This window comes from Botryllus schlosseri, chromosome 4 (genome assembly GCF_051294905.1).
Source record: "Botryllus schlosseri isolate E-star chromosome 4, Bs_hap1, whole genome shotgun sequence".
In the NCBI taxonomy this organism is placed as follows: Eukaryota; Metazoa; Chordata; class Ascidiacea; order Stolidobranchia; family Styelidae; genus Botryllus; species Botryllus schlosseri.
This window is the reverse complement of record NC_137239.1, coordinates 19,376,064-19,390,437: the sequence shown is the minus strand read 5'-3', so window position 1 is coordinate 19,390,437 and position 14,374 is coordinate 19,376,064. Positions and strand designations below refer to the sequence as shown.

The 14,374-nt window shown below is 39.4% G+C and overlaps 1 protein-coding gene and 1 long non-coding RNA gene across 2 annotated transcripts in view; both read right to left on the bottom strand.

Annotated features, from left to right (window-relative positions):
* Positions 1-3,859: 3,859 nt before the first annotated feature.
* Positions 3,860-14,374, bottom strand: part of LOC145437261 (protein zyg-11 homolog) — a 29,846-nt gene continuing 19,331 nt past the window's right edge. The window contains exons 14-15 of the mRNA XM_080314456.1: positions 13,016-13,151; positions 3,860-4,024 (exon numbers count right to left, since the gene is read on the bottom strand). Coding sequence (XP_080170582.1) covers positions 13,021-13,151 — 131 coding nt within the window. The 3' untranslated portion in view covers positions 3,860-4,024; positions 13,016-13,020. The remainder of the gene's footprint in view (positions 4,025-13,015; positions 13,152-14,374) is intronic.
* LOC145437271 (uncharacterized) lies at positions 4,447-11,269 on the bottom strand. Its single transcript, XR_013914630.1, has 7 exons — positions 11,038-11,269; positions 10,268-10,502; positions 10,127-10,203; positions 8,732-8,997; positions 6,832-6,986; positions 6,368-6,456; positions 4,447-4,882 (listed from the first exon to the last, which is right to left on the bottom strand). It is a non-coding gene; the product is annotated as an uncharacterized LOC145437271 (long non-coding RNA).

Genomic DNA, 14,374 nt, shown 5'->3' with positions numbered 1-14,374 from the left:
TTGACGCAGGCTTGAATGGTATCATATCTATTTGAAGATGGGTAATGTATTGTATCTTATCTATTCGTTTCTATATTTTGGCTAGTAACTATAAAATGAGGCTATGTAATTACGTAGTTTAACAGTTCTGCGTATATGTGAGCAATACAGCGCCTTCTTGCGTGTATATTTAGCTCTATTTCCGGTCATCGTTTCGGAATCAATGACCACTGAAACTGTATTTCGGACAGATAGCAAATTGCAATGACGTAATCATGCATCATACATACTTCGAAAGGGCAAATTGACTTGAAATGTGACTTGACTCGTGACTTGACTTGACTTGACTCGACTTGACTCGAGTCACCTCCAAAAATCGAGTGACTTGACTTGACTCGAGTCACCTTTGAAAATCGATTGACTTGACTTGACTCGAGTCAAAATGTGAAATGACTTGAAATGACTCGTGACTCGAAGGTAGTGACTTGATCCCAACACTGGAAATTGCAGGAAGGGATTGCAGGTTTGATTTTTGAACAAGGTTCACTCCAGAACACGTACGAGTGTTGAACGCTCATCTGGGTCCCTCATCGCCGGCCACACACTGCAGTGGTTCCCAACCAGGGTTCTGTGAGTTCATGAAATTTAATAACAATCGGCTTGAGACCCTACATTACATGAAGAGAAGCATGGTCTTCTCGGCCAATTGATTGGAAGTGAGAACATATTCATTCCGACAATATAGCGTAATGGCGAAGCGGCCGGCTCAGACCAATGATATATATACATATGCAGTGGCGGCTCGTGACAATATCGGGTGGTGGGGCAAGGGCTGCGAGCGACTTTTATCAACATGACGTCACAATGGCGTTTTCCAACGTAAAAAAGTAACTTTATGATGCTCACATGAATTTCCCGACAACAGTGATTTTAACGTAGGTGCCGCGAGAGGTTTACCGGTGAGCCGTGACTTGAAGTGTGGTAACAAATGTTTTATTCATTTATTTTTTAACAAAGGATTATTTTACAAAATGTACGTGAACTAAGAATCGTCCCTATGCCACGAATCAAGTATCAGGTCATCCTTAGTAGCATGCGTTATGATTTCATGGTATATAGTTATAGATTACGCAAATCGATAGACCCTAATTTTTCTAAGCCCGTCCGAAAGTGTTTCGTACACGATCCTGGTGTGTTACGACCACTGAGCTGGTGGTTACGACCAGAGATGGGCGGATTCCAAAATTTCGGGATCCGAATCTATCCGGATCCGGCTGGCAATTGGAAATTCATAGTCCAAAGAAATCCGGCTGGTGAATGTCCAGTTCGGAATCCGAAAAAATCCTGCCAGAACAATGCTAATTATTCATATCACAGCAAAAAAATCCGGCTAAAATCCGACCGTCACCCCAAATTCAAAATCCGGATCCAGTCCGGCCAGGTAAAAAAACATTGAAATCCTTCTCCGGCTCCTGAACCGGACTGTGGCCATCTCTGGTTACGACCAGGTGATAATAGGCAACCAAAACGTAGGCACCCGGCGTACGATTGGATCAATAGACTGGACAACTTCTAGACCTCTCATTTTCGCTCTAAAGACAACTGCGTAAACTACGTACGGAGCAAAGATTCAATACGATTCATGTTCGCACTTGACTTGACCTGACTCATTCCAATGACTAGAACTCGAGAGATTGCGTAAGCCTAACTGGAATGGTCAACGAGTTCGGACACATACGCAATTGTTATCTCATAGATTGGGCCTGTCATATTGAATCCAGAACATCAATTTGAATGGTCTTTGAAGAACTAAGGACAGCAGCCTCGGAACTTCGGTCTCGGAACATCATAGGACATTTTGGCCTTGAAACTGGAGACTGTGACACAACACATACGGCTTACAGTCTATAAGTCTGCTGCGAAATCGCCGTTGGAAAATATACTAATCAATAAATACATGAATAAAAGCCGTAACTTAGTATACTATTACAAGAAATCATCGAGAAGTAGCATACGCAATCTCACAACCCATTCCGGTATGGTACACTGTCAAAATCAATACAAACAGACGAACACCGAACTTTGAGTAAAATAGACCGAGGAATAGGCTGATCGAATGATCAGCTGTTAGCCGACATCGAAAATGAAATAGCTATCGCATTTGACAGGGGATTGTAAGCAAATGGTTTGAAGGCCACAATTTCACAGTGAAATGGACATTGGCGAACATAAAATTATGTGAATATTTGAATGCAAACCGAGAATCTTGGTCAGCTGTTTCATGCGATCATCGAGATATACCATTGGAAATATCATCACCGATCTCGTTATGGAACGCAGACTATAGATTAGCACAGACCGACACCGGCTATTGCGTGAGATCCGCAATGACGTAGGTAGGCTAAGTATCAGATCAGCGCGCATCTCTACCATACTCGACCTCGAAAACGAAATAACTGCCTCAATCATTGAGTGTCAACTTTAAGACTTGGCACCGTGTTCGATACTAAAATCCAGACATACCGTGCGAAAGCTCATGACAGATCTAGGTATGGAACATCGTTGAAATCAATAGAGACCAATAACGGCTTTTGCGTAAATTTGTTGGCGATAAATGAAGAGTCAGCTCTTACTCGACTTTGGAAACGAAATTACCACCCACATAGTTCAGTGACAAACTTAAAACTTGTTACAGCGGTCGATACTAACACTTATCGTGCCAAATGTCATGACCGATCTCGGTATAGAACATCGTCAAAATCAATGGAGACCAATACCGGCTTTTGAGTAAAATCTGTTTGCTTTACTATGTACATGATAGATCAGCACACACTGAACTTCGGAAACGGAATTACTACCATTATCTTTAAGTAGCAAGCCTGAAACTTGGAGCAGTGTTAAATACTACCTTCACGACATATCATACCAAGTTTCAAGAAATATCATGGTGCGAAACACCGTCAAAATCGACCTATTCCAGCAAAGGTCGACTCAACGCATATTACGGTAACCGAGTTCAGATATAGATATAGATACGATTGTTACATCACACCTTCGGGGCGAGCAAGCATATTTGCCCCGGTTGCTCGGCCATTTTACGAATAGGAGAGAGTAAATCACCGTTTCTTTATTGTGCGCGGCTTTGAGAGAATAGATAGTGAAAGCTTGTTATGAGCGCTACCGGGGCAAGCCCCGGCTAGGCATTCACAAAGCGAAAACACAGAAGAGAATTCGATTTTCGCAGAGACTTCGCTATGTATGGGCGTTTGCAAGCGAAAGCACAAGAACGCGGGTTTCGCTGTGATCTCGGTACATATTGATTGCTGTGCGTCTATAAATGGTTAAATTGTTATTGAACAGAATTTTAGGTGGGGCAATGCCCCAGTTGCCCTATAGGACGAGCCGCCACTGTACATATGTATATATATCATTGGCTCAGACTGAAGACCTGATTATAACACTGCTATCCATGACTCCCCCGCTTGGCGCTCAGCATTACCGGGATAGCATGGACGGGTGGTGAAGACTTAGAAAGCCTTACAGTATCGAATGTGACTAAGGCACGACATTTCCGTTTTCGATTGTTGGCAGTTTTGGTCAATCGCAACAATTTACCGTAGGTTAGATGGCATATCACAGTCATAAATACTCGATATTGATAACGAAATTACAACCCAAATCAGTTGTAGTAGTAATCTTGAAACTTGCTACAGCGTTAGATGTCGTCGTCAATATATACAATTCGAGTGCCTGTCGCTCATCTCCAATGATATATATACATAGGCCTAGGCTACATATATATATCATTGTTCAATGCTCATCTCGGTATACAACACCGTCAAAATCTACACAGACCGATGCAAATGGTCATCCAGTCACATGCGATACTTGCCAGTAATTTTAATGTGAATATAAAATATGTTCCCAACAATAAATAGGAACGCTGATAAAACACATCAAGCAGATACAAATGAGTTATTGACCACACAGCAGAACGCCAGCATTTCATTTTGAACTCTGTCTGCCGAAACAGGATCAGTAGACTCTGGAATGATACGTGCATATCGTTAGAAATTATCATAGTGTACTTCTCTGTGTTCCCAGCAAACACAAAACTTATTAAAGATATTTTTTAAACATCTTCTATGAGTTCAAAAGATGTCCTTCAATTATGTGCAAAATATATACATTTGTCGACAGAAATGGATATATATAAGATGTCCTGTAGGACATCCTCAAAGATATCCTGATGGACATCCTCAAAGATATCCTGATAAACATCCTCAAAGATATCCTGATAAACATCCTCAAAGATATCCTGATAACCATCCTCAAAGATATCCTGATAAACATCCTCAACGATATCCAATAATATATTTTTTGTACAGCTCGACCCTGTGTGACCCTGAACCCTGGTTGGCTAAACCTGCTATATGCTGCACTTCACATATGAACGAATACGAATCGTCAGTTTTACAAATCATGTATGGCTTTTTGTTCTATATTATACCAGTTCAAAATACAAAAAATGCACTGGACTAGACATTGACGGAAAATTGCAATAAAAATGGATGAAGAATGAAGGTAAAATAACAGTCCAGACAACACACAGCATACGTTAACAAGAAGTAGACACCAAGAGGTAGGCCTTGATTCAGAATGAAAACTAATCGCCAATTTTTAAAATCATTTATATGGCTTTCTGTTCTGTATGAAATCAGTACAAAACACGCCAAAAAAACTCGGATGAAGAAAATACACAAGCAAGAATTGGGCCTTGATACAGAACTTTGCAATGACTTCAGCAAATATTTCTGCATTAGCAATAGTCCATGTTATCGGTATCGGAATCTTCAGCCTCCTCGATAACAGTCTTGCTCCTGTTTTCTCCTTTATTGACATCCTATAACATAAATGAATTGATTACTTTCATTGATTATAGCAGTAGTGCAAAAGTAATTTATGTGTTTGGGTGCGAGTACCGTGGGACGGTCATGTGAAGTCACATTCATCCAGTGTTGGGATGACTCAAGTCCACTTTGTAAAAATGACTTGACTTGACTCGGCGCTTCAGAAATGAGGATTGACTCATGACTCGGAGCAAAATTCACAAGTCAATTTCAAGTCATCAAGTAAACAGTGTCAATTAAATCATCCTATCTTATCTATGTTCGGGTTGTCCGCGTTACGTCGGTGTCACTTGTGAGAGCAATCAGTCATTCACTGATTGTACGAATCACTGACGCTCCATTATTACATCACAAATAAATCGACCAATAACTAAACGTTCACTGCTTACGTTGTAGTAGTAGTTGTAGATTAATCTAATAGCAACATATCTTTGTTTCTTAGACGGTTCAGTGCCTACATTGCACAGCGCTCACCTTTACCAACACTCTTATATGATTTAAATCGAACGAATTTAGTTTATGCCTTAATATTCTCACGGATGTGTAGATGGATAGTGCCTGTTGTAGCAAATAAATTTGTTCAACTTCTCGAGGCTTCATATTCGATCCTCTATATTGGCATTAAAACCAGACTGTTGCATGTGGACAGTTACTCGCGTATTTTATTAGCAGTTCTACGTGTGTGCGCGCGATGCAACACCTTTTTGCATGTATATTTAACTTTATATTCGCTATTTGATTCAAGATAAATGGCCAATTAATCTGTCCATCACCAGTTAGCAAAATGTAATGACTTTGCATCACCACTCATACTTCGAAAATTCAATTTGACTTGACTTGACTCGAGTCACCTCCAAAAACGAGCGACTTGACTCGACTCGAGTCAAAATGTGCAATGGCTCGTGACTCGAAGGTAGTGAATTGATCCCAACATGGCATTCATCCAAGGATACTGAACCGTCTTTTGTAAATCACGACGACCTTGGTGGTGTGTGACAGCCAAGTCAAACTTTACCATCTACTTCGACTTGATTATCGATTAAACTCTGCGCGCCAAATTTGGCTCAATTCCAACATATAGAAGCTAAGCCAGGCGCTGAGCTCTCCACGCGGTACAAATGCGACCAGTTGAGGATAAACTTGCTTCCCGTGTAGAAATGTGAATTGAAAGGAGTTTGAAATTGAGTGATCGATTATTCGCACAAAAGTTTTGGAGACATTGGTTCCACCGCTAAATCTTAGAAAGTGTTACGAGAGGATCAAAAATTTATGCAAGCTGGGCCGACAATCTTGACAAAATTAAATAATTACTAGAATTTTTTTTTTAATTACATTACGTCACAGTTTGGGAACCACAGGTATAGTGTTCTGAATATGAATGGTAGCGGCCCTGGAAGTAGCAACGATTCATTTACTGTCAAATAATATGATAAAGAACGCAGCTGTCACACAGACGTCAGATTCATAAACAAAATTACCTTGCAAGCTCCAATAACAGTTAGAAATCGTCCCACTTTACTTGTAATTGTTCGACTCTCGGCCGTAGGATGAGTCACTTTGCATGCTCCTTCAAAGAGAATATAAGTAGATCAGGGGCGGCATTACAAAACAATGCGGCAAATTGGAATCTCCGACAGCGGTAACAATCTCTCTCGAATGTGATCACCACATAATGTCAAAATTGGTATTTCAAAACATTTCAGACTCAGCACGGAGTTGCGCAATCAACGCACTTGTTTGTGATTTCGCCATGTCGGCAATCTCAGTAGAAGATGACTTCAAACGAGGGCTTACAAGTCCGTGTGGTCAGCAACAATTTGCAATTTAGCTGCAATGATATTTCACAAGGGAAATCAAAATACCCTAACTCTGTAAAAATGCTCTCGAAGACATTGTTATTGAGGGTTTTGTAATCGCGATTGTAATATTAGTTACAACTTACGTTTAGTAGTCTTGTCAAGAGTAAAATTTTGAAAACTTTTTTTTTGTCCATTTTTGCTTCTTTGACCTTTCAGACTGAACCTTTGCAGCTATGCTTGTCATATTTCTGACCGTTGAGGCCAATTGTTCACCCCGAAGTCCATTCAAAGCAGATACCTGTAATACAAAATACAATACATAGTGGTGTGTGCCAGAATGAAAAATCACTAGACCAGTTCAGTTTATTATTAAATTTCAGGTACTCAATTTTGCCCAGCACAAACAATGTTACCATAGTGTCCTATATGGTGTGGACACTGCATTTGGGTTAGGCTACGTCATACTTTCCATTGGAACAAAGGCAACTTTATGGCCATTTTGACCGGCTTTTCGAGTGCAAAATCCGATAAAACGTGTGTCAATGGAAAGCTGCTGATATAATAATCACGTAAATATAAATTTTATTCTGTTCATGCCGGCCCTGGCATCCCGAAAATCAGCCAGCCGAAAAATCAGTAAGGGGTTTTAAAATAATAGCGCGGGGTTTCGATATTTTTCGAATTCACTAATATAGCATCAATTCATTATGGTTAAGTACATCCGTAAATGACGATTATACAATCTTCTCGTGCTGACGATTATATGCGCATTATCAGTTTGACGAGTCCGGAAGTGGTGTTAATTAGCGACTCCCTGATCTGTCGTGAATAAATAAAAACCATCGCATATCAACGCGTCGAACAACTAAATACCGTAGGCGCGCTGATCAACGTCCTTTTGAAATGACCGTACTGATGCTAATATTCAGTCGCAAATCAATAAGTCGTATTTTCAGTGTTGCGCGAAGCTAATTAGGAAGAGGCGTGTTGCCAAATAGCGAGATTCATCAGTGCACAAGGCAACGCGACGCCCCAGCACCCCGCAACTCGTCGCCTATGACTGTACAGTACATATATCATTCAATAGAACACCGGCATCTCAATTCGCCCAAAACGACGACACATGTTTACTAGATGTTCGGCAACTAGTATTTTTTCAAATGTGCGACTAGAATTGGAACTACTCAATTTTGAAAATCCGCAACTAGAACTACAACTACCCAAGAAACCGTTAGTTGGTTGACTTTCAACTAACTAAATGGTTAGTTTGTACAAGTCTCTAAATACGGAAATGACTCGACTCGTGTCAATCTGTGTATTGACGCAACTTGGACTCGAGTCATTGTGCATGACTCGAACGAACCAAGTCATATGACTCGGGACAAAGACGGCCAGGACCGATATTTCATCGTAATTTCGAAGAATATTAAAGTAACCTCCCTATTGGGATTTTGTCTATTTGTAGTAGTACTTGAAAATGCGATCAGAAACTGCTAAAAGTGAGGAAAACTACTATATTATAAATGCGAACCATTCAATATCGCCAGACAGAGTTATAAAAGGTGAGTTTAACAAGATTTTAGCTGGAAACTGAGCAGTCAACACATTGACTTGGACTCGAGTCATAATACCATGACTCGGACTCGACTCTCTGACCGATGACCTGGACTTGACTCGGTGGCGAGTTGAAAATGACTCGACTTGAATCTGCGTAATGTGACAATGGCAACAAAGAAGGTTTAAACTAAATGAAAAGAGTGACTTATTGTGATTTTAATTGTTACGACATACTTTGCTACATTGGCTTTATGTTGAACATGGATTGCGCATGCGAGCTTGCGAGGGACGTAGGCTGCGTAACCGCGGTATATTTCCGTTCCGGCCCAGTGTATAAGCTTACGGTTTAATTTTCAAAAGTAGGTTTTGTGTTTTGAATTTCGAGAAATGGACACGCGGGCCGCTCAGAATGGTTTGCGGGCCGCACTTTGGCCAGGTCTGAGTTAGATAGTCCGGCAAAGTTTGCTCTAATCAACAAAATCATACCAGTTCAGACTTCTTGCAATCGCAGTTAATCAAGTTCTTTTCCAGTTGTTCCAGATGAGATAAGGTTTGACAGGGGTCTTCAATAAGATCTTCCAGCTAGATTGGGGTTGTGGTACTGTGTTTTTTTGAATCGGTGATGATGTGACCTTTACTGAGATCCATCATCTGGTTCATCTTTAACTTCAATTCTTTGATGTCTTTACGCATCAAAGAAATTGAGTGGTCACTGTATGCAGATGTTGGAGTTGATGGTGTGCACGGAGCAGCTAAAAATTATTTGAATATAAGAAAGCTGGATTAATCATATGTGAGTCAATCCGTGTCAGTTCTCCTGGCCACTGTAACCACTACCTCGGAATTTTATGGAAATTGGTATGCTTACAGAACTTTATTTTCTGATTTGAGAAAAGTAGATATTATCAAAATCGGTCAAATAGAATAGAAGATATGACCCTCCAAAAATTGCTGTTTTTGTAATCGCTCAAGCGGAAAAAATGCTAAAGATTTAGACATGTCATTTAAATTTGCCATATTTTGGTCGAATTACGGGTGTTGAGGGTGATACTTTCAAACTTGGTCATTTACACCCTACTTCATACTTATACCCCTTGCTCGACACCTGAGGTTGCATAGCTTGACCTGTGACCCCATGATTTTGTTCGGACCTACAGAAATCACTCACGCGTGACGGCATTTTCAATTGCAAATATCTCTTGCTGACCAGGTGGTAACACCAAGTTTGAGGTACGAATATTCATGCTACAAATATAAGAATGACACCTGTTATGTTAAGTAAAATTGCAACAATTTTCAAAAACTCAACAATTTTTTCAAGACTGTTTTGTTTCACAACGAATTTTTTAAATGTTTCGATTAATTTCCCACTAATATTATTGTTGATTTCAAAAGTCCTTTACAAGAGCTTTCCAACGACACCTCACACTTGGTGATACCACCTGGTCAGCAAGAGATATTTGAAATTGAAAATGCCGTCACGCGTGAGTGATTTCTGGAGGTACAAACAAAATCATGGGGTCACAGGTCAAACTATGCAACCCCATGTGCCAAAAAACGGGTAAGAGAATGAAGTAGGATGTGAATGGCCAAGTATGAAATTATCACCTGCACTACCCTTAATTTGACGTAAATATGGCAAATTCAAATTACATGTATAAATTTTATACATTTTTTCCGCTTAAGCGATTACAAAAACAGCAATTTTTGAACGGCCATATCTTCGATTCTAGTTGACCGATTTTGATGAAATTTGTTCTTCTGAAATCAGAAAATGAAGTTTTCTATGCATGCCAATTTTCATGAAAAACTGAAAAATTGGTTACATTTTTCCGTTTTTCTGGTGAACTCGACATGGAGTTACTCACGTGATAATCTTACCATTACTTTGTGATCTAGGCCTCGTTGTTGACAGTCAGAATTTTCAAGTTCAACATTGCTTACAAATGAAGGAGCGTCTAGAAAACAGAACGACGCTATAACTCAAATTCGAGAATGAATCAAAGTGTTATAGGAGCTTACTGCATGGGTTAGTTCCCTGCAACTGGCCGCTACATTCAATGTTGGAATCATGCTGTTCTTGAACACTCTCCGCATGATGGCAAACTTGCATTGCAAGCATCATTGAAAACAGCACCCTTGCTTGTCACACTTTTATTGCCAGAATCAGGAGATGGCCGCATTCTTAGAATTGGTATTAGCATGCCTTGTGTCTGAATACTTGGATTACTTTTCTTCTTTGAAGGAAACGCATCATCTACAAAGTATGAAAATTTATATATGAATATTCTGTGTACAACATATTAGGCAGAATAACAGGAGTATATACCGATACCTTGATCATCATTTGAAACAGAATTATTCTAAAATTTTTTGGGCGGTTGACGTCTTTGTTTAGACTGTTGTCGTTCTTCATCTTCAGACAATGAAGAGGGGGGCAAGCTACTATTGTCCACAACTTCCTTCATGTCACTATAAGCCTTCTCCCATACATCTAATACAGATGAATAATATAGTTGGCAAGGTCCCAGATTTGTAAAAACTACTGGATTTTTAGTAAGCGCAACTATAGAATTACTCAAATTTAAAACTCGCAACTAACGACAGGCGCTCTCTAGTTGTTTGGAAACTATTACGGTAGTATTTTTCCAAATGTGCATCTAGAACTAGAACTGCGGTACTGAAAAAACCGTTCGTTAGTTGTCCGTCAACTAACTAAATAAGCAGTCTGTACGAGTCTGCAATGATACTTGGTATAGGCAAACCTTCACAAATTATGAGTTTATACTTACTGGATGAGCATTCGATCCAGATTTTCCACAGAGACCAATTGCCCTAGTCATGTTTTCGTGGCTTCTTGTTTTTCGCCTCATTAGTGGCATTCTTTGCTTTCGTCTGTGCTTCCACTGTCATATTATATATCTGAGAACTATACCAAGTCTTGGCTGAGCCCACAAGCGCCACACTACACTATTATAAACAAAAGTACAAAAACATTCAATCACAATGGATGATTTGAGTGACCACCATCTGATGATATTATATAATCCAGTACTGTCACAAGCTTATGATATTCGCAAAAGTGCAAACCAAGTTCTATATACTTTGTGACATTATACCAACACCATATACCTATGTTTCATATTAAGCATATATAAATTACCATGTACAGTTCAGTTTTCAGTAATCCTCTGAAGGAATATGGTTAGTTGAGCCTCAAAATACCACGATTAATTCCAGAACGCAACTAAACCAAACATTCAACTGTAGCTGTAAGCCGCCATTACGAGAGCGCTTTATCTGCCAGAAATATATTTCGCGCCGAGACTTTTGTTCGCGTGGGAGAAATGGCCTCTCGTTTACAATCCGGATCAGGAGCCGGAGTCGTAGCAGGATTTCAGCGTTACAGTACAGCCGGACTGGATGCGGATTCTGAATTTGTTTCGACAGTCGGATTTCAGCAAGATAATCTTAAATACTATATCATGATTTTGGCAGAAGTTTTTTGGACGCAGAACTGGAGATTCTTCAGCCGGATTTTTCGGACTTTCAAATTGCTACCTAGAGCCGGGCTAATATGATATTGAAGTTTAGCCTACAAAATCGCAAGAAACAGCGTGGCACCAGGTGGAACATTCGGTAGTGACACTATAGGTGACTAAATCGCCCTATAAGAGTAAAAATTCATTATAATCTACTGTACATTTATAAACGCCACTCTACCGTAATAGGAAGCAATAATCGAATTTGATATTCCTCACAAATATATTTTCAGCATTAGACAAAATTTAGCCAAGAAAAGTTGTGCTTCAGCACAAGGTATGCACGATAAAAAGATATATTCAAGTTGTGCTTTAGCACAAGGTATGCACAAGATATGATTTGGACATGACTGAACAGGAAAAAGATATATTTAAGTTGTGCTTCAGCACAAGGTATGCACAAGATATGATTTGAACATGACTGGACAAGAAAAAGATATATTTAATTTGTACTACAGCACAAGGTATGCACAAGATATGATTTGAACATGAGCGGACAAGAAAAAGATATCCTGACAGGTTCAAAAGATATCTAGTGTTTGCTGGGTTACAACCAAACCAAATGAATTCGTTACTTGTAGGCTACATGCGCACTTTTGTACAGAAATTCACGATATTACTTCTACTTCTAACAGCGACTACTACTTTGACCGCCTCCAGTGTTTTGAAATAATGAATGACAAAGCAAGCCAAAATTTAGTTTCCATAAGTCATGAAATGAATTCATTAGTCTTTTACTTGTATAGGCCTATAAATTCACCATGCTACTTCTACCAACGATGACTACGTTGGCCGCATGTGTTTCGAACCGATGAGTTAGAATTGTACAAAACACTACATTTTGATAATCCCAACTACTCCTTTTTCAAATTCTACAACTAGAACTAGTTACTAGAACTACTCACTTCTCAAAACTTACAACTTGAACTAGAACTAATAATTTTTCAAAAGTCTGAACTAGAACTACAGCTACCCACTTTTCAAAAGCAGCAACTGGAACTAGACCTACTGACTTTCCAGAACTAGATCTAGAACTACTGACTTCAAAAGTCCCAATTTGAACTAGAACTGCTCACTTTACAAATTCCCCAACTAGAACTTGAAGTAGCCTACTCATAAAAGCATTCGTTAGTTGACCGGCAAAAACTAGATTGGAAGGTTGTGTTAAAAAGTGAGCTATATTCAGAAATTTCAGTTTGCACACGTATCAAATTGAGTTCGGTCTCACCGAGTCTAATCGTTGATAAAGTCCAATGTCAGACGCACGAGTTTCGCAACATTTTCGTCCAACATTGGTTCTCTGCAGATTTCTTGCAGACATTCGACTCCTTTCTCTCTCAACAGCATTTCCCGATACTTCTCACCTGCAGATCACATTTGATATTTGCAAATGGCGACAGAACTCGGGCTGGACAAAATCGTGTGCCTGATTGATTCTGAAGAGGGTATTAGGCTTCGAGTATCACTTGTGGAAAGTTTAAATATGGGAGTACAAAGAATGTAACATCAGTACTACATCACATTAAAGATTTATTTGGTATTTTTCCACCATTCCTATTTCATTGCACTTTGTGACAATACTGTGTTGATCACAACTTCGCGGAAATGGAATTCCCCCTTTCGTCATACTTGGACAACTAGATAATTCCAGTTGTCGAATTATACTAATTGGAGCGGAAATCCGGTAATCTAATTCTAATCTACTTTGCGAAATCTTTCTATTCTGTAATTCGAATTCGAATCTAATTTGTGAAATGTTTCTATGCTCTCATGCTAATTCTAATCTAATTTCTGGTTTTCCTGAAATACTACAAGGGAACTGTGAGGTCGGTGTATACAGATATTTGGATTTGCCATTCCCGTGCTTATGACAATCAACTCTGAGTTGATATGAAGTGAACTCTATTGAATTTCCAAGTTTTTGCAAACCCAGTAATTCCAATTCCAATCTAATTTTGAAAACCTCAGCTGTCGTTTTAATTGCAATCTAATTTGGAAAAAAGTTGTGTTGCATTTTAATTCTAAGCCAAGTTGGAAAACCTGTGTAGCTATAATTCTAATCTAATTTTGAAAACAACGTGTCCTACCATTCTAATTTTATTCTAATTTTGAATAACTGAAAATTTTCCAGTTGTATAAGTCTGCCGTGCGCATTAGGGTTGTTCAAAATTTGGAAAATGTTTGGAATTATGCGTGTCCATCGCTTATTCTGTAGATTATTGTTAAAAAACAATAATGGGCTTGAAAGAAGCTCGCAGGAGAGCCGATAACATTTGTCTAAATGCGTTTGAAAGTCGTTGTTGAAGAGTGGGCGGGCAACCGACAGCAGAGGCGGGCAATCACGAAACCACGGTTCTTGATTGGGTACGCAAAAATCATTACCAGCAGTGTTCACAAAGTCGGTCTTTCAGCCAATCATTAGCTTATTATTACCGGCTTCAACCAATCAGGATTAATGGCTTCTCTTTGCCCGCCCACTTCATCGATTCCCCGCCCACTCGCCGACGGCTACTTTGAAACACATTTAGACAAATATTACCGGCTTTCCTGCGAGCTTCTTCCAAGCCCATTATTGTTTTTCAACAAT